The 21,110-nt window shown below is 48.3% G+C and overlaps 2 protein-coding genes across 2 annotated transcripts in view; one reads left to right on the top strand and one right to left on the bottom strand.

Annotated features, from left to right (window-relative positions):
- LOC144144661 (phosphatidylinositol 4,5-bisphosphate 3-kinase catalytic subunit alpha isoform-like) overlaps positions 1-14,361 on the top strand; it is a 45,841-nt gene extending 31,480 nt beyond the window's left edge. Inside the window, exons 17-18 of the mRNA XM_077676188.1 lie at positions 418-562; positions 4,906-14,361. Coding sequence (XP_077532314.1) covers positions 418-562; positions 4,906-5,022 — 262 coding nt within the window. The 3' untranslated portion in view covers positions 5,023-14,361. The remainder of the gene's footprint in view (positions 1-417; positions 563-4,905) is intronic.
- A 1,194-nt stretch (positions 14,362-15,555) lies between these two features.
- LOC144144659 (uncharacterized) lies at positions 15,556-21,110 on the bottom strand. The gene has a single exon (XM_077676187.1). It carries the CDS (start codon positions 20,982-20,984, stop codon positions 17,079-17,081), a length of 3,906 nt encoding a protein of 1,301 aa, XP_077532313.1. The 5' UTR covers positions 20,985-21,110; the 3' UTR covers positions 15,556-17,078.

Genomic DNA, 21,110 nt, shown 5'->3' with positions numbered 1-21,110 from the left:
TAAAGCTTACAGAAGTGGTGTTCTATTATTTTACGTTTGGTCCGTCTAGCTGCTTCACTCTTTGATAGCTTTTATATTTCGAAAATGCCCCTGTTGATCTTCATTATTCCTTTAAGTTAGCTCAAATAAAGCTTGCACCGTAAGCTTCGTGGCTGAGTTTTGTAACAAGCGAATTAGTTGGTGGGTGTTTTTGGACCTTCACTTTTGCCATTTTCTGCTATGCACTTTTCTAGTCTTTTCTTATATTTCTGCCTCAAGAGGAATCCTTGCGAGGAGCAGCCGTGCTTCTTGTACTACTTCTAGTCCAGTTGGACAGTGTACTTTCTCACCTGTGGAAGGGAGTTTTTGTTACGTTATTGTGCAGTGAGCTCAGTTCGTGTAATGTGAGGCTGAACTGCCCCTGCCCTGTTTTTGCAGTTTTCAGGAACTGTGCGGCAAAGCGTATGTGCTGCTGCACCGGCATGCCAACCTGCTCATCACGCTGTTCACCATGATGTTGTCTACGGGCATCCCGGAGTTGCAGTCCATTGATGACATCGGCTACTTGCGGAAGACCTTGCAGGCAAGGGCCATTCTCTTCTTCTACCTTGTGGCACTAGTCGCCCTAGCAGGGGCGCACTCTAATAGTGCCGACTCTAGCCGACCTTAGCCTGTAACTTTATTCGCTGTTGAAGTAAATTATTAGCAAAATTGAGTCAAAAACTGCCAAACAATCTGCCCGATTGTCTCATGTAGTTGATTTGGCTATGTACCTGTGTTGGTGTAAAGATGCCTGTTGTGTTTAATCATCGTAATGCATTACAGGACTGGAAATGCCGACTTTAGCATGTAACTTTAGTCGCTGTTCCAACGGATCACCTGTGAACTTGAATCGCAAACTACTGAAAAATCTGCCCAACTGTGATTTGGGTATGTCCCAATGTAGTGCAAAGATTCCTGTTGTGTTTAATCATTCTAAAACCTTATGGGAGTGCTACAGTACATATCAGGGCACTGAAGTCGGATTAGACAACACTAGAGTATTAATAACCCAAGGGTACATTGATGACTTTGTTCTCATTCCTTGGCTGTGCATGGCTGTGTAGCACAACACCAAAAGGCTCCACGTGTATTTTAAGCTGCTGCCCCTTAGGTCCACGTAATGTTTGGTACTGACCTCAGACCCTCGCTGAAGTAGCTGATGTACTGCTTCCTTTTAAGACAGCTTGAAAAAATATAGTGAGTGGTATATTAAAATTTGTAGGATATCAGGGGTTCCTTGGGGACCTTGCCAGCACTCTGGGGTAGGCCACCACGCTAGCTCCCGGCGTGTTAACCATGCGGGCTCCCATGCCTATGGTAGCCCAGCGAGGTTCGCCGATACAAGAACACAGTAGACAGTAGTGCCGAAGCACAGCCGTTTATTCGGGGAATCCCAAAGCATGCGAGCACAAGGCTCGACGGCGTTCACGAATCACGCCATCCGGGTCGTGACCGTGAGCGGAAGGCAGGCACTCCCGACGCGCAACAAAGTTCCCACCTGAGATACATGTATCCGCCACCGCCGCCATGTTCCGCCGATCTCGCCTTAACCGGGCCTCCGGCGAGACTCTCCCCGTCACCTGTGCGCACACGTTCGCGCCGCCCGCGAGCCTATGCCTATGCCCGCACGGACCAGTGGTGCCATCTCTCAGGGGCGCCGACGAACAGCGGAGCACTGGACCGGTTTGAGCAGCGCTCCTGACCGCCTGTACCATAATAGCCGAAACTATTCGAGCACGGTTTCTTCATTGAAGAAGCCCTTTTCGTTGACCTTTGGCGGGCACTTCTCCTTCATCGGCATGGTTTTCTGCTTAAACACAGCGAAGGGTGGCACCCTGTGGCCATCTGTGGTACAGCACAACATCACTGTAAAGCGGGTGTGCTTGTTGCCGGTTGTCAGTAGGCTAACTTGACGCTCTCCCTTTTCGGCAACGGTTCTTGCGCGTAGCATATCGAACCAAACCAGCGTTTGGTCAGTGTTGCCAATCTGGCCATGCTTGAACCCTCGCCGCCTCCCCAAGTCCTCGGCATACCGCCGTAACCCGTGGATCTTCTCGTTGTAAATCTCTGGGAGCTTTTGTGACACGGTTGTGCAGTGACGGAGGTTCAGCCTGTTACGCTTCATAAAATTCAAGATCCACTTCTTCGAGATCTTGAATTCGCGCAGCTGGATATTCAGGCCTTTAGTGACGGCCACAACTTTGTTTCATAGTCTTCATAAGACACGCTCAGGCTTCCGCTCCACTGCATGTAAACCCACTCAGTAATTTTCTCCCCGACGGCAGGGTGCCGTCCCTGTTTTGGCCCGCGAAGCATGCCAAGATTCTGTGTTTTTGTTGCCGCCACCCTCAAGCCCACTTCTCCGAGACACCAAATTCTCGTTGTGCTATTGTTGTCCTCTGCATAAAAAATCACTTTGCGCTTGAATGCCGTGCTGTATTTGCTCTTAGCTTGTGGAAGCATTGTTAGGTATACATCTTTTGAGGTCCGAAACAGTCACCAATGCCTCAACAAAGAAAGAACGGTTTGAAATCACAAACAAAAGGGTGAGCAATCCATTTGACTGGCTAGACAAGACTCTGTAGTGGCTCTAGTCAACTCCAGAAACAACTTCTGAGCCATTGACATTTTACCGGATGGTGGATAGCAGAGACAACCCCACGTATAGGTAGACTCCACGTATACGCCTCGAGCGCTGCCTGTAGGGGTGCCACTGAAATCCCCCCTAGCAGCCCGTTTCGAAAGCAGTCGCGGGAGTCGCTAGCCCGCTCACCACTGTCGCCGTTGCTTTTGTGGCACGTTCGCGACTGATATTTTCCGTTTGTATGCGTTGGAAATACATATTTATGTGGAGTAGTCACTCTGTTCGCGAATGTGGTGTATTTACGAGAGTGTAAATGCTTCTGATGCGATCTTACTGCGGTACATTCAGTCCGCATAAGCGCCAGGTGTGTGTCACAAGCCGGCATCACGAAACTGGCATATGCATGGAGCTGATTGTCATTCCACTGCACTGAAATTTACTAACAGTACCTCCGTAAGCAGCATTCATTCAGATGCTTATGCTATGGCTATACACTGTGATGTAAATCGGTTTTGTGTGCTTTCATAATCTAGCGGAGCACTCATACCTGACAGCCCGCCAGTTACGCTTAATATGTCAGATATTGATCGCTAAGTACCCTGAACAAGCCAATGTGGCATAAATTTCACGGACATTCTGCGCAATAAGTACGATGGATAATGCAAAATTACATGCGGGAGTGAGCACAAAAAATTTAAGGCTGGGTCGTCTTTCGCGAGGTGAGCTTTCCCCAACAGTCATCGGTTACATATATCCTCCACTTATATCCGAGGCCGTGACTAAACGCTTTTTCGAAACATCATCATATGACACAGGGAGCCTGCAGAATAAAGCACAAAAGTGAAATCAGAGGGCCTTATCAGATACCACACTCTTCCAACGACACCTTTAATCGCTTGTGAACTTCCTTACTGTATACTTCAAAAAATGTGTCCACCGAGTGATCAGCTGTTCGTTAAAGTCGAAAAACAAAGTAAAGGTGAACACTCAGCTTGCGTGTGATTACTAAAACGGTCATTCCTTGATTTTGCTCCGCATTTGTACACAGCGATCGTTAAGCGCCCCCTCCTCCCCCTCCCTGTCTTGGAAAATATCAGTGCATTTTCGCATCTAGTTGGTCTACTGAGTTCAACCTTGCTTAAGGTAAGACGAACGTGTGTAGGATTTCCGAAGCTGCACCTGGTTTTTTCATTTCTGCACGAGCTATTACATTGCTTCCGGACTTGGCAGACCATTTATTTTTCCGTGGTTTCATTAAATCTCCTTGGTCCATGCTATCAGGTGGGAGTGGGCATATATTTAACGACCCACAGACTTGAAATATACTTAACATGTTTGCGTGGCCTCTATTTCTGTAAAGGCACAAGTTATTAGGTAATCACCTCCCTGAATGATATTTTTCTACGGCGCATACATTCATAACAAGGCCGAATTCGTTGTCTGCGCTGCAAAATGAAACCAACCTCTCACTGTGCCAATATTAGGTCTAAACGTGGGGTCAATACAATTCACTTGTACCTGAGATATTCGGAGGTGACAATGGTGATATACCGCTGCTATCGCCGACGCCCGTAAGAGCGGCAAAGAAGCGCGCACTACCACGTCCCCGGCTAGCTCTTGTTGGCGTTCGAGCCTTCTAATCAGGACGCAGCTGTTTTTTGAAGTGCTTACAGACATCACTGTAACAAGATGTTTAGGGCGCGGAAGGGCAAAAAGAAGCGAAAGAGAACCAAAACATTGCATGAGCCGCTATCAGCTGCGCCGCAGACGTCCCGTAAGCGCCACGGAGAAGTGGCGGCAGGCGGCGCAGCGATCGCAAGGCTCAAGGCGTATAGTCAACCCCCATAATTTTGGATAGCCATTTCTCGAAAAAAAAAAGGGGGGGGGGGGTTGATTTATACGTGGCAATATACGGTAATCAAAAAGAGCCCTCATCTAATCGCTAAAGCATTTTAGCGTTCTCAAGTACTTGCAACGAGAAATGCAGATTCAAGTGCGCCAAAATTTTTATACTGTGCATACTTCTTCATGAACCTGTAATTCTACTCTAAAGGCTTCCATGGCGTGACTACTTTTAACTCTGCCTGCAAAGGGTGCACGCTTATTGTACGTCTCTTGTAATGGGCTCTTGTGTGAGTTGGGTTATTAGAGGGAAGCACGCCACAGAGTGCTTCAAAGACAAAGGAGTGCAGAAGCAGCCCACTGTTTTTGAAACGCTCTTTTGTTCCTGTTCAGTGTGGGTGATAGCCAAACAAGTTTCTATTGTTCTCCAGAATGACTGCTGTTCTCTTTTTGTGAAGGTTGAGAAGTCGGAACAGCAGGCCCTGGAGTACTTCCAGAACCAGTTCTTTGAGGCCTACGGCGGTGCCTGGACGACAAAAGTGGACTGGTTCTTCCACAGTGTGAAGCACTTTTAACAGTGGCAGCGCCACCCAGTGCGATGTGTGAACACTACTACACGGGACACTTGTGGGGGGTGCGACCAACAGTGGAGAATGGTGAAAAAGGACTCTAGTGCTGCTGCTGCGAGCGTGTTTCCTCGCTTCTTCTGTGTTCTGTTACTCTCGCCTGTTCTCTTTAGAACTGCTGGGTGGTGTGCTGGGCCTGCGTTCTTTTTTTTTTTTTTTTTTTTTTTCTGTACTGTCTGAGTTATGGCTTAGAGCAAACGATTAAAGTATTCCTCGACGTAATTTAACTTAGTACCAAGCTTGGTCTCACTTCGTGGCGCAATCCTATCACTTCGAAGACTTTTTCTGTTAGCCATTGAAATGCTTATGACTTCTTGAGTTCTTGTTTGTATATTTGGTTGTAAAAATTCTGTCCACGCAGAAATGAGCACGTCACTTTCAACTGTTGTAACAGCTGCATGAGTGAAAGGTCGAACTTGCTCAAACAGTAAAGGGGCCCTGACTAAGACTCCAGAGATTGCGATTTTGTGTGCACAATCGCTAGAGTACGTGTTCATGACAATATCTACCAAGTATAACAGCTCTGTGCGCTACAGGAGCCGTACGAACATGCAAGAAAGATTTCTGTTCTTGTTTGCCTCTGACTTTTCATTGCCATTTAGCAGTCGCTGCTGTACAGCACAACGGCAGTGATGTGGCAGTCACTGCAGCCCTTCAGCGCCGCTATTGGTGGGTTCCATCAAATTCTGCAGCCAATCAGCATTTCTGGCCCTGGATAGAGGCGCTCGCCGGTGGTTCAGGTGACCACGACCACGCTACAGCAGAGGCACACGTGGGGTTGAGCTTGGTCGCAGGCAGCTTGCACCAGCCTGCACCAGTCCTGCACCAGACCTGCCCACATGGAGTGCGACATGGCAAGCGGTGGCAGTGTATTCCTCGCCCGCACGCATAAAATGATGTAGGCAACGGCAGCCACATTGTGTCGCCACTTGGCAGAACTAAACTCATGGCAAAAACAATGTTATGCATGTGTGAAAGGGGATGCTAGTGTGGTGAAAAATGACTCTGCAGACTATCATTCGTGCTGATAGTAAGTGTGGGGCTTAACTCTTTCGTTACCGGTGATCGATGATTTATATGGCCTATTTCGACATGTTGTAGTTGTTTATCGTACATTTAATGCGGCCAGTGGTTAGTCTAGACACTCGCACTTTTAGAATCAGTTTAATTTGTCACTCTGACGACATTGAGATCTTTGACGGCGTTTTTTGCGAGCTGAGGTGTGTGTGTTTCTGAGGAAGGCGGCGTGGCTGCTGCACTGAACAAAAAAGCACGCCGCTCATGGTTAGGTTGCATTACCATAATATTTTTTTTTTGTCAAAAGGCTCCTGGCAAGTCAAGTACCAAATAATGTTGTCAGCTTTGTAATCCGACAGCGTTGCGAGGTGATAATTACTTGAAAATGACCCCAGCTATTCACTAGTGATCTTTGGTTCAAAAAAAGGGCAGCTTTATTCCGCGAAAGCTTGTTTCTAATGGTCCCCCGCATGTCTAGCAAGTGGGCCTGGCATTTTCAGTCAGTTTCCAGCAGTTTTGGTTTCGTTTTTTCATTGCGAAATTCATATTTGGCGCTACTACACAGTTACCCAACTACAAGCTCATTTGCCATGGCGCCTCCGTTGCCCACTACTGTTCCTCGAAACAAGCATGCCGCTCGTGCTTCCAATTTATCTACGCCTTACTTCTGCGATTACAGCTTCCGCGGAAAGTCAAAAGATAATACCAAGTCGTCGGTTATCAGTTCAGACGAGGAGAACGCTTCAAATTGGTCTTGAACACCGCCAGCTGTTCACCGGCCAGTTTCGGTTTCATACAAGGGTATCTCTGGAGATCTAGTGTCGCTGTTTAGTGAAACTGTCTATTATGACAAAGTCTCCAACAGCCTTGTATTTGTTTCTTTTCGAAATTGTTAGGTGGCGCTGTAATGTAGTAGGCTCGTAGTGCTGAACTCACTTCATAGCACGACGGCAGCTTGGTGAAAGCTTGCTGGGCACGATTCTAGCGCATCGTGCCTTATTCCTGCAAGCAGGGCTACCATAGCGAGTGAGAACATGATAATAAACCACAAATGAAAGTTCTTACTATCGTCAGAACGTCAACAAGCATTTACCAAAGAGTTTGGTTTTCAACTCCAAGCGGATTTTTTTCTCATCGCTTGCTTACCTTCAATATTGTGTTGCCCATAATCATTGACATGCTGTTTTTACATCACGTGGAGTCTAATTGGGGCCTTTAATTATGTCAAACCACCAGATTTCTTCTAGAGAACCATCCAAAATAGCAAAATTTGAAATAGTGGTTGGGCTTCACCACAAGGCACAGCCACCACGCGCGCTAACATTTTCTTTTATATCGGACAAATTTCACCGCGCAACTCAATTCTTTTTCTAGGACGGTTTTTTGAAATTTTTACCTACAAAATGTATATTCTAAAGCGTTTCTATTACTGGTGGTTTATTATATACAACTTACTTTTTTTATTTTCTTCGATGCCTGGACAAAATTCGGAAATCGATAATTTTTTTCGCTATGTATTAATGGAAACATTATTAAAACTGATGTCGTCGGAAAGCACGTGGAATTATCTGCATTTTATGTCACTGCAATGGGTGCCTAACCAATACGTATGGCATAGAAAAAAGGTTTTGTTGGACCCCTCAAAATTGCTCAATTTCCTGCGGTAACGAAAGAGTTAAATAAGTTCCACAACAATATGTTCCATATAAAGTCCCCAGCTAGGACTGGCCACAGAGAGCTGTGAAAGCACTATTAGGCGATCGGAAAACCTTCTTTTAGAATTCGTCGTGGGCGAGAGAGCTGCGTAGGGTTCCCTCAATATTAGTGGGGGGCTCAAAATCTGGGTTCCTTGCTTATATACAAAACACTAGGATGGGAGCTGTAGTGGGGGGGGGAGGAGGATTGCAAACGCACACCACCAGAATTACTCAAAGCATGCGCGTCCGCTGCTAAAAGTATGACGTAGCTCTGAGCAGAGCCAATTACTGAGCATGTCTTGGCGCAAGGGCCTTAGCAGGTGTCTCTGGGTGGTTTTGCTCCGAGCTGGTGAGGTAGTAGCACCTGCAGTGTTTCGAGGTGCGAGAGGAGGTTGAAAGCTTCAGGGTTAATAATTGGCATCTCTTAGTGATCAATAATGTGACTGACACTTAACGCTTTCAAACCATTTTTGCAAGTAGATGTTTCTTTAATAGTGTAACTCCAGCGATGGTGCGCATAAAACCGCGGCCTTCTAAACCACATTCAGGGCCCCCTTAATAGCAGGGCAACTTATTTCGACTAGTCCGATTCAACTTTAGGAAGATTAAAGGCTGCATAAATTTGTGTATTAGCTGGAAGATTGCACCTTGTGTAGCACTTTCAACTTTTGTTTGCCAACAAATGGTGCTTTGCTTACAAAGAAATACATAACTAAGAATAGAATTTCTCCCTCTCCTGTTTTCCTTCAACTTTTCCGTTACAAGGAGCTTGTCACCAAATGAATTGAACGACTGAGTACCATGTGGACCAAGCCATTGTAGTGCTGTCGCCTCAGGGAAGGAGCACAATGTATCCATACGGTCAGCCAGTGTTATTAGTAAAGCTATCGGCAATTGCAGTCTGATAATTTAGGGACTTTTGCCGCCAACAGTCATTATAGATCGTATTTTGTCAGGTGTAATTTGAGTTGTTCGTTTTCAGGCTTTATATTTTTTTTTAAATAAGGGAGGGGGGGGGGTAAGAATTGGGTGCTATTTTGCAATCGGGCTCTTTTGCGAAACCATTCCGGAATTCAGGTTTTTTCAGGTTAAATCTACTGATGTACTCAGTTACACACAGAGTTTATTTTAGACAGTATCACGGTCGTCTTAGCTCTAACGCGTTAAAGTTGGTGTTTACTTCAAGGTTACTGTAAACAGGGGGACATCGGGGTTTTCCAGAAAAGTCTCTCCGAAATTTGACATTTGTTTGAAAATGAATCAGTAATGATGACAATAAAGAAAATTGATAACTTTTAAGAAATGAAACGTTTTGTTCACAAAAAAGTGATCAAGATTTTTCACTCATCCTTGTTTGCAAACATTATCATCTGCTTGCGCAACATGTCGGTCTTCATTGAGACCTGTCTGATTGCTGTACGTATCTCAACTGGGAGGAAGTTTCCTAGACAACACAGCTTCCATTATCCATTAGCTGGGCACAACAATGTCAGCGCAGCATTCGCCACCCTGAAGTAGGGAGCGGTAGAGTCACTCCAATACTCAGTGAGTTCGGAAGCTGTGTTTGGGGGGCTTGCTTCAACCACGGACCGTCAGTGCATGATTGTGCAAATCGCTGCTTTTAGAAGGTCCGACTCGGGGAGAAATCGGGTGCAACCCAATTCTCCTGAAACATGTTCGGGGTGTAACCCAATTCTTCTGAAACATGTTCGGGGTGTAACCCAATTCTCCTGAAACATGTTCGGGGTGTAATCCAGTTCTCCTGAAACATGTTCGGGGTGTAACCAATTCTCCTGATACATGTTCGGGGTGTACTCCAATTCTCCTGAAACATGTTCGGGGTGTAAGTATCGGGTAAAATCAGGTTTTACCCGAAAATGAACAACCCTATGTATAATCAGTGGCAATAATTAAAAAGTAGTAAAAGGAAAGTTGGGTGGGAGTGATGTGCAAGTTTTGCCCCAAATGCAGCTTCACCGCAGTTTGCGCCACACTGGTTAGCCTGGCTTTTCGTAATCTATCAAGTGCTCTCTTCTGTATGGCCTATTGCCGCAGCCAGGCAGAGCTTAAGTGCGCCCTCGTGTGGGTGGCATTATCCCTTCTGTATCACTAGCATGCTCTGGCGTAGAAACAGAGGGTTTGTAGTTCGCAATGAGAGGCACTGGTTCTGGCAGAAGTGAGTGATTAGATAAGTAGATAAGGGGCACTTCGCCGAGCAAAAGCAATAGAGAAGATTTTTCACAACCTTGTTGCTCTCTACAAGGTATCGTCTTAATCTTAGAAACTTCTTTTTTTTCTTTCCAACCAATTCTGACAAAACTTCATTGGCTTGTTCAGTTTTTTTTAGCTGATTACAAGCATACAAATAGTTTTGATGTAAAGTAACTACCGTAAAGTTCCGAAAGAACGCCCACTTAAAGTACAGAGATATCAAATGAAAAATACTGTATGGGCAATCTTTCGGGTCAGGTGCAAAAAACTTGAAAACAGAAAACAGTAGCCGCACCGCCAACCAAATTTGCAGAGATATCAAGAAAAAATACCAGATGGGGGCTCAAGTGCGGAAAGTACATAACTGACCACATCGACACATGAATAGATGATTCTCGTTTATTTTGTTCTCTCATCGGCACTAAAGCCATCGATTTTAGGGGAAGGCGATCTTTGAGGTCTTTTAGAAAATTGAATATTTCACCCCTAAAAGGGAATGGGCAATGTTTCGGGGGTGGGCGTTCTCTCAGAACTTAACGGTAGTTTCCGAGATAATTAAGAATCTTTCTTGATTGTTCAGGCGAACAATATATATAAAAAAAAAAAGACGAACAAGAAATTACCAGCAAGGCATGAACTGATACTAGGAAGTCGTGGAAAATGCAATGTTGGAAGCAGTTTTTTTTGTCTGGCAATCACGTTCAAGTTTACGTTAATTCTTACTTATTGGTTTAAAGAACCCTTGCTAACCAATTATAAATAATGCTAATTAAACAGCAATTAAAATATGAAATGCAAAATGTTCCCCTTACTGCAAGGTTTAAACATTCAACTTGACACTGCAAAAGAAATGATCTGTCTAGCTGCACTACATGCTGAGATATACGTCTCGAGAATTTCCTATCGCTGCACTACCATTCGTGGCGACGTTGGAAATTATGAAAAGTTGCTATTTTGACTACAGCACCTCGTCGAAATTGGGCCTGGAGCTTTTACAAGTACCTGGCTCTGTTCAAGTACTGACCTTTCAAATCAAAAAATCTGCGAACCAAGAGAAAAATGATACCTAAAAAAATGTTTCTTGGGGATATTTTTTAGTCCCCAAAGATTCATGTGCACCCATCCCAGAAAGCATGTCTTGCCTTTGCAGCCCTCTGCTACGGCATACCACATAGCCCAGCTGTAAGTTGGCACCTTATATCTCCAGAACCTATCTCATTTTATAGTTCGTTTGATCCCTAGCTCACGTGCTGCGGTGAAGTGCTTTCAATATGGGAGCCAAAACTGAAAATGCTCATGTGTCGAGACTTTGGCAAGTGTTTGGCACATGTCGAATGATGACAAAATGAAAGTTTGCTTCATTCGAAAGATTGCCTCATTAGAATAACACTCACACCACTTCTAACGTGAGCTTCACTAAAATAAGCGGGATAATGAAGAAAATAAACAATAGGCATGCGACACCCTAGCTACTTTTTTACACTGAACTCGTGACGTATTATGGGCAGCTTGTTGAGATTGGGTGAGGCCGACGAAATTCAACACAAACAGGGATTATAACCTTGCAGAACAAGCTGTTTGCACCTAAATTGAGTGCACATTACTTTTTTTGGCAGAAGAGTGGTGGGGCGAGCAATAGAAGTTAAGAATGCGCCCGTAAACATAGAAGCACCAGTACGTACTGCGCGCACTTAGCTGGTTATAGCTGCATAGCCATTTGGGCGTTGAGCTTACACTGACCAATAGGCTCGAGCAGCATTGTCTTCTGTGACGCTGTTTGCCAAGCATACCCAATGTTTCCCGAAACGATTGCTACCAACCATAACAAAAATTAGCCAAATACAGGTACGGTCGCGAACAAAGCGTGTGGGCAGCGGTCCTGAACGGTATCATACCGCCATCTAGGAGGACTGACAGTAAATAAAGTGTTTCGCCATTCGTTGCAGCCTTAGTAAGCATATTAGCGTTCGCTTCAAGTACGTGCCCTGGATACATCATCGGAGACGTCACAAAAAACAAGATTCAATGGGAGAATCAAAATTTTGGCTTAAAGTGTTTAATTTCTTAGTGAATAAAGCATCGTTTGCTGCCGGACAAGCGCTAGGGTCACCATAAAACTCAAGATATTTTGTATAAAACAAACTTGTATTTTGTCTTCATGGCCCTTTTAAAGATACCCTGGTGCTTTTCATTAATCCACATTCCTCCACTGCAGTGTGCTTCATATGGACCACGGCCCAAGTGCAGCTTCAATGCATAAAATCTGAATAGTTCAACTAGAGAAAAACTGAGTGGTCCAAGCAGAGGTTGTCCTGCTTTTAAAAAATTTTGCCCTACTTTACCACAACACAGGCCCTTTGTTTCCTTACACTGCTTGTAATACCTGGCTTCCCCACAGTGCAGTCACAGCTTTGTGTGTAGCTTGCAGAAACTTGTTTCTGTCTAGCCATAATTTCACCCATTACCATTCAAAATTCCTCAGATACTATGGTTCCTGCAGTCGCCTTTATACAAATTTTAAATGCTGTTGTTTGGCTTTGTGTGTCAAAAAGTTGCACAACATTCACATGCTTTTTTTTTTTCTGTGAAAATTTGTTAGCTCGATAAAGCACAAGTCAAGCCTGCTATGATGGGTCGCAGAATATTAATTTCGCTTTAGATTCACACCAATTTGTTTGAGCAGGTAGGAACCCTCAGTGTTGCATTTGTGTCAAAGCGAAGAGCCAGTGAGCTTGGAAAGTGGCCAGAGAAAACCTCCATACCTGTGGAGCCAGTCCGTTTGGCTTGATTAACATGGTAGTCACCTAGCAGATGACCATTTTTGACCTAGAAGCCACCAACCCGAGGTCAAGTGAAACCGATGGCAATACGAGGACGAAGAGGCGACAAGTGATGCAGTGGCACTTGAGCAGGATGTTTGCGTTACTTTTTCGCTTTGCTGTCATTGCATTGTTTATCTGCAGAGGCTACCCGATTCTCTGGATTTGTAAGCCGTAGATGCCGATGCAGAACATGGTTTCACTTGCTGGTAAGATGCCAATGGCACAACAAATGCAATGGTAAGACAACAGTAGTTGGGATTGATGCCACATTAACACTGATTTCACCAGGTGGCCAGTTTTCAGGTGTTTTGAAATCTTTTGTAACGAAAATCGATCTAAATTAAGTGTCGCACATCACCAACTCCCCATAATTGACAAGGGGTTACGCCAAAACAGCTACGAAGCAAACTTCTGGGGGGGGGGGGGGGGCTCGGTAACTACTTTGCTCAATATCTTGCTCTTGCTAAAGGTAAGAGAGAAGCTAGTAGAAGAACGTGCATCTGGATAGTAATAACATGCAGATAATGAAATAGTGAAGACCTTGTTCAAATGGAAAGAAAATGAAATGGATATGAAAAGGCGCCTATAGAGAAATGAAAAATGAAATCGACTTCATTCTTCGTGCAAATTCATAGTAATGTGCAGGTTGTTGAGGTGCTATGTGAAATCATGAACTCCAGCACAAGCGAAAAGACAGACAAGGAACAGTACATGGCGGGCAGGCGCTTAGCACTGGTGGATTTACTCCCACTACCGGCAGCTTCCGAGCAGTTCTTCTCAGCAGTTTTCAGTGTCCATTTTCCTGCGCTTAACCTAGATTAAAAAATTACCAACTTGCATGTGTGCTAGTTGGCATTTGCTTGGCAGACCATGCTTCTGAAGTTATTCAGCCCACCCAGGGGAGTACCCGCTGCGGTGGCTAAGGCGATGCGCTGCTGAGCACGAGGACGCGGGTTCGATCACTGTCAAGGCGGCCACTTTCTGATGGAGGCGAAAAGCAAAAACGCCCGTGTGTACGAGATTTCGGCGCACGTTAAAGATCCCCAGGTGGTCAAAATTAATCCGGAGCCCTCCACTACGGCGCGCCTCATTGCCTGCGTTGCGTCGGCGCGTTAAACCCTACAATCATCATCACCATCCAGGGTAGTACTTGGGAAGGAAGGAAGGAAGTAAACTTTACTGAGCACCCTTAGTCCAGGGCGCTGTCTTGGGAAGCCATGGCCATGGCTTCCTCCGCTCTGGACGGCTTGGTTGGGGTATGAAAGGGCTGCGGAAAAATCTGAGGCAGTTTAAATGTTCGGTCATTGTCTTGTTCAACAAGCCCAGAAAAGAGCTGCAAATAATGGTTTAGGAACTGTGGAGCGAAGGCAAGTATCACATGACCTTGTGAGACGAAGATAACTATGAAGAAATTGAGAGTAAGTTAAACAGCCAAGCAGTGAGTGGGACTGACCTTGGCATCCTGGGCAACGGAAAAGGTGGATGTAATTATCTCGGACAAGGCACTAGTTCCCTCAGTTTGAATCGGCCGATTCAAACAGGGAAAGAAATTGGGCGTAGAGTTAGCTTGGGTTGGGGCGGGGTGCTGGAGGCATTTTCACATAATGAACAGGAGGTAACCTCTGTCACTGCCATACTAACTTGTACATAAGAAACAACTCTGCTTAATTAAGGAGCATCATGCATTATTAGGTACGGAAATAAAAGGCATCCTAGCTCAGACTGAAAGAAAGGAAAGTGGAGTTTGTCTAGCCATGTGATGAGGAGACCGTTAATAGGACCAAGTGACAACGGAACGGCTACCAACGAAAAGGGTAAGAAGTATGGGAACGCAGAAAGCTCCCTAAAGGGGTGACATAAGGAAAATGAGGGAAAGTGAATTTGTATGATGCAAGGCAGGAGTGTCAGGAAGTCAAATTGTCTTCGTCCTGCAGTGGGCATCTACAGCTGTGCTAATTTGAATGGAAGAAAAGTTTCAAAACATCCACAGGTAGTGAATTTTCGAAGGTGAAAAGTATACGAGACACAGTTGAGGCCGAAACATGCTCATATAACCGTTATCTCTTCTAAGCCTCCACATACGATCTTCCCATGCCTTTGCACTGAACCCAAAATAGTCCGTAAGGCAAAGTAAATTTTAACATTTTTGCAGCAGCTTATGCACAAGCACCGCGAACCAATACAGGCTCATCATGCCTGCAAGCTCACGTCTGATAAATGCATGTTTGCATCATTGAAGTGTGCTCGCATGGACCTCGATACTTGTAGACGCGTACAAGGCACCCACAGGATGATCTGGCCAGATATTTCCTGAAGCGAGATGTGCAAGTTCACCTCTTACATACAGTTTGAAGTGACTTTCTCGAAATGATAACACCTAGACACTCAAATGCATGTTTCAATAAATTTAAACTGATATTTCAGTGGAGGAGTGTCTCAGTACTGTTTAAAACATGCTTGTATATATTTAAATTTTAACTTGATTCTGAGAGCAAACACAGTATATAAATATGTAGGCACTGATATTTTGCAAAAGTATTCATCTAAGCAGCAATTATTAAGGTACATAAGTGCAAACTGGCTTGCCAACAACAGCTAAACCTCCTGTGAAAAGTTGTGAAACTGCTAAGGGTTAATTGCCTTCTCTGCTCACAGCAGCGTCTCGTACGGTAGATATTTCTGGTACCAAAGCCGTGCACAGGTTACAACACACTCGACAAAACGTGAACAAGGACTGGCGCAAAAACCAATATGGTTTATTTCCAGCAGGCATTTTTGTTTTGTTTTTCATTGTACAATGCAAAGTCACACAACATGCCATTCATATATTACAAAATCACACAGAGAGCTGTGTTATGCACACCAGGTCTTAAGGCACTCGCTGATACGGTATGTACAGAGCGGTGTATTGCATTCAACGGCGGCACGCCACACTTCCTTCGTTTTCTTCCCTCGGGACACGAGCACGCGGAGCGAGACGGCCACAAGACAACATCCCAGACAAACGGCAGGAGACACTGGCTATGCGGGAAGCCCCAGAGAAGGGCTCAGCGCGGAGAGGGAGAGAGTTGGTAGCTTTGTCGTTGGTGGCGGCAGCACACGAGACAAGGTGACTTAGAGAACAGGACCAAAAAAATGCAAAGGACAAAAAAAAAAAAAACGTCAAATGCTTTGTCAAACAAGATTTTTACTTCGTATGCACTTATAAACATTTGCCTGGTGGGCTAAAACGGGCACCTCCTTTTCAGGCAAGCGGATGACTTCTCCGCGCACAATAAGAACAATGAAATGAAGGAAACTTCCCTGTCTTCTTGCTTTGTGTATAAAACTACAAGTTGCGGAAGGAAATAAAGAAAAGAACTGAACTAGCATGCGTTGCCACAAGGACGTTCATCTGCTTGCGAGTTGGTTCTGGCTCGAATGTTCTGCATTTTGTCCGTTCGGTTACTAATAACCACACATTTACTACCGAAATTTGTTACTCGCACTTGCCGGCATTTGAGTGACACAAAAGTTCCGGCCTCAACACCTTGCAAAAGGTGCAATGTAGAGGGAAAAAAAAGCATTGTGACGCATACAAAAAACAGTGGCACACATTTCATATAAAAAAACACTGCTGCTGGCTGCTAATCGTTTTAATGTTTTTCACTAAGCAAAGAGGCAATAGGCCCAAAACAGAGTTCCCAAGTTGCGAAACAGCATTGCCAAAGGGGACAATGCTGGTTAAGAGCAGCCATTTCAAAGCAAAGAGGCTACAGTCGATTTAAGTACTTACGGAACAAAGCCGGCACTGTCAAAATGCAAAGTGCGAACGAAAACGCACAGTCGCAATTCATAGAGGAACGCAACACTGCAACATTCGTAAAGGGATGCATTACGAGGACAACACCTGGTCATGACGAGCATTGTGACATAAAACTTTTGGCGCAGCGTTAACGGAGACTACGGCAGCGACACAAATAAAACGTACTAAATGTTTGAACTTGAGTGCTGGTAAGCTATAGCAGGGTGAGCGAGGGTGAGAAACGAAGCACGGGGCACCTGTAATGGGGCACACAGGCTGGAAAGCAGCAAAAGACCGGAGCAAGCCAGGTTAGGGTGCCTCTCACTCCCTGCTCTCCCTCTCTTCTCTCTCTCTCTCTCTCTCGCACCATTTAATAAATAATTGGAAATGCCTCTGTATGTACACGTATCCTTATTTTTGTTTCTCTTTTTCGTATGTATGGCAAAACTGGGAGCGCCTGTGTCGACCGGATCCTTATAGTCCTTCGATTCGGTCTATTTCACCTGCGTTGAGCCGCGTTGGGTCAGCCTGCACTGTGAACCCAAGCAGAGAGTTGTCCACCTTCTGCATCTTCTTCTTCTTCTTCTTGGACCGGGCGGCAGTGAAGCCGTCCGTCTGGTTGGCAGCCGCCGCCGCTCCGCCTGAAGAAGCCGCCGCACTCCGCATTGGCACCACGAACGCCTCGTCGGACTGGTCGCCCGCCTTGTGGTACTGCTCGCGCTTCTGCAGGAATTGGCGCGCAAAATCCGCCGTGTCCTGGCTGCTGCCAAAGAAGTTCTGCACGTACTCGTGAACCTCCGCCGGCGACTCGACGTCCTTGAGTATGGCCACCACAGTGGGGATGTCCAGGTACGACTGGAGGCCACCCAGCCGCTGCACGCACCACGCCGTCAGCTCGTCCGTGGGCGCCGCCTTGGCGTGCTCCTCGAACAGCTTCATCACTTGTTCCTCCGCTTTCTTGCTCGGATGGCTCTTGGAGCTGCGCCCCGAAGAAGCAGCGCCTCCTCCTCCGAGTGACGGGTAGCTCGTGCCGGGCTTGGCCGCCGCCGCCGCTGCCTTGGGCTTGGCCGGCGTCGGTACGCTGGTGGCAGCGTCGTCCCAGAACCCTCGAGTTGGGTCTTCATCTGGAACCAGGTCGAGGTACTGGAAGCTGTTGTTGAACGACTTGAGCAGGCTGTTGGAGCTGCTTCCCCAGGCGCCCGCAAGCTGCAGGACGCTGCTCTCCTGCTGCCTCAGCGTCTGCTGCTGCTGCCGCTGCTGCTGCTGGGCCTTCTTCATCTTGTCAGCCTCCTCCTGCTGGATCTCGGACAGGGACTTGACGGAGCCGCTGGCGGCGGGTGCTTGTGCCCGTGACGCCCACGTGAGCGTCGCCTTCTGCTGCTGCTGCTGCTGGTGCTGCAACATGGCCTGCTGCATCGCCTGCTGCTGCTTGCGCTGCTGCTGGAGCCGCTCAGCCGCCAAGTTTCTCTCTTTCTCCTCCTGCACCCGCTGAATCTCAGCGAGCGAAAGAGCAGACGATGACGCTGGCTGGCTGGCCTTCCCGCCCCAGACGGGGCCTTGTGGCTTCTCGGGCTTGGGTGGCTCCACCTTCGGCTGCGGCTGCTTGGGAGGCTGCTTCAGGGCCATGAACTCGTCAGCATCGATCACGCACACCTTGCCGGTGCTCTTCTTCGGAGGGGGAGCTGCTGCAGCCGGTGGTGGCGGCACCACCATTGCTGCTTGAGCCATCGCTGCAGAGGCAGCAGCAGCTGCCTGCTTGGCAGCCTTCTCTTGTCGCTTGCGCTCCTCGGCTGCCTTCCTCGCCTCCTCTGCTTTCCTCTCTTCTTCCTTTCGTTTCTTCTCCATCTCAATCGCCTGTTTCCTCTCCTCCTCTATCCTCCGCTGAAGCGCCAGTTCCTCCTCCAGCCTTCGCTGCTCTTCTTGCTGCCTCTCCTGTTCCTCGAGCTTCCGCTTCTGCTCCTCAAGGGCCCGCTGCCGTTCTTCCTCCTCTTCCCTCTTGCGCCTCTCTTCCTCCTCCCTCTTGCGCCGCTCTTCCTCTTCCTTGCGCAGCGCCTCTTCTGCCTCCTGCTGCCGCCTCTTTTGCTCTTCCTCCTCCTTGAGCCGCTCCTCCACGAGCCGCCGCTCCTCCAGCAAGCGCCGCTCTTCCTCCAGCCGTGCTAGCTTTTGCAGCTCCTGGGCGCGCCGCTCCTCTTCCTCTTTGGCCCGCATCTGCTCAGCCAGGAGGGTCTGCGAGGCCAGCTGCTGCTGCCAGAACGTCTCCATGAGATTTCTGCTCGGGGCTGCCGCCGGCATGGGCAAGGACGCTGACACGATGCTGGAGTCAGCATCCCAGACACTGGTGCCCCTCGACTCGGCTGTGGAGGTTGCAGAGGCCGTGGTCACCGGCTGCTGAGGTGGCCAGTTTGCTTCTGTCTGAGGGTCCTTCACGTGTGATGGCGGCAACCCAAACATGGGTGGTGGTCCCATAGAGCTCAACAGGTTCATGATGGGTGCCGCGTCACCAAAGCCAGCAGGCCGAGACATGGAGTGACTGGCCATGTAGTACTGCAAGCAGATGCGGTTCTGGTCCATAGGAGACAGGCTAGCAAATGCTTCGTTTGTCTTCAGGCTGTTCTGTATCTGCTGCATTGCGGCTACTCTGTACACCTCTTGCATGTAATGCTGCTGGAGAGCATAGTTCATCTGACCAGGAGGCAAACTGGGAAGTCCAGGATGAGGGAGGCCCCCAAGGCCCAGTGCAGACGGCGCACCAAGCTCTGTGCCCAGGGGGACCTTGACTGGCGGGGGCTGTTGCTGCTGAGTTGCAAGAAACGGCACCATGTTCCAGCTTTTGATCAGTGTTCCCAATTTGGTGAAAGCAGCATCACAGACTCTCTTGACCATCAAGTCCATTGTGAAATAACCAGCCTGGAACCACTCTAACATCTCGGCAGACGAGAACGGGCCTTGGATTTCACCCTGCGGATCCTTATACAACCACCTGTACAGGTGTTCTGGGAGGGGCAATTCCCCAGTCGCCGATTGAGAGACAAATTTTTTCTCCTCCTCCGCAGTCCATTCTGCCATCATGTTTTCCGCAGCCTTAGCAAGGTGCGCAAAGCTGTCGTCTTTCGGCGATGTGGAGACCACCTTGGACGCGTCTTCTTCACTGCTCTTCATTTCCACTTGTGCAGCCGGCTGCAATGTTGGGGCGGGAGGGATTGGTTTGGGTGGACTGCTAGCTGGCGAGATCTCTGCCTTCCGAGGCGGGGATGGCACAGGCACGGGCACAGGCGGCGACTTCGGCTTCTCCACGGGCGGTTCGCCTGAAAGGCCGACGACGCCAGACGGCTCTTTTGGTTGCCTCTCTTCTCTCTTGGGGAGCGGTCGTGCCGCCTCTTGGCGCGATGGCGAAATGGGCAGGAAGTCACTATCCCACGTTTCATCTTCGCTGTCTTTAGTGTCCAAGAAGGCGCCCTTGGCGTCGAAGCAACCAACCTTCTCCGTGTCCCCTTGGTCCTGGATCCATTCGGGCAACTGCTCGGAGTGACCACCGCCGCCGCCGCCGTGCTCCTCCAGCCAGTGCCGACCCTGGTCCTTCTTGAGGGGCCCGTTGGACACGACGGGCGGCGCGTCGTCGTCGCCGTCGCCCTTGTTGTGGTTCCGCCACGACTTCCACTTTTCGGGCTGCTGGTGCGCGCGGCCGCTGCGCCAGTTGTCGTCGTCTTCGGCGTGCCCCGGCGGCGGGGCCCGCCAGTTGTCGCTCGCCCTGGCGCTCGCCGCCGGGCCCGCAGCAGAGCCGCCGCCTCCGCTGCCGGCCGGCGCGTTTTCTTTCCTGAAGGCGTCCCCATCGTAGCCGGCCCTGCCAGCGAACGGCCGGTCGGGCTTTTTGTCTCGCTCGTCCCAGCGCTGGTCTCGCTCGCTGAGGCTGTGGCTGCGTTCGAAGGGCCTCGGCCGGATGAAGGCGCCGAACTGTCCCTCGTCGTCGCCGATGCCCCTCTGGTAGCCGCTGCCACGACCTCGGCCGCGACCCCGGTCGACGGAGCCCCCCCGGGCGCCTCGACCGGGACCCGCACCAGGCACTGCGCCTTTGCCCACCGTGAGCCGAAGCACTGCGTCACTGTTCACAGATCGCGCCCAAACGCGCTGCTCCTCCTCCGTCATGGTGACCAGGGCGAGAGGCGGCTGAGTGTTCTCGACGGCCAGCTGCTGGAATTCCCGAAGCGACTCCGGCATGGGCACGTTTTGATCAAACATCGCCAGCATCTCTTCCCTGCCGTATCGGTAGTTAGCAAGCTTGTACTTTGTTGCTGCGCTCGTCTGCGCCGGAGCGGAGACCCCGTTCGTTTGCGTGAGGGCGCGAATCCACTCGGGACCAAACTTCAGCGCCGTTTCTTCCATTTCGAAGTTCTCAGAGCTCGGGTTTCGCGCTGGGAAAGTAAATTTAAACCTTGACACGACAGCAAGGAGCAAAATGGCCGACGAGTTTTCTACGGGACCAGACAGAGAAATGCAAGTTCTCGTGAT

Source organism: Haemaphysalis longicornis, unplaced genomic scaffold, assembly GCF_048455015.1.
Source record: "Haemaphysalis longicornis isolate Haplotype H1 unplaced genomic scaffold, Haemaphysalis longicornis Haplotype H1 scaffold_7, whole genome shotgun sequence".
In the NCBI taxonomy this organism is placed as follows: domain Eukaryota; kingdom Metazoa; phylum Arthropoda; class Arachnida; order Ixodida; family Ixodidae; genus Haemaphysalis; species Haemaphysalis longicornis.
This window is presented reverse-complemented; position numbering and strand designations above follow the sequence as displayed.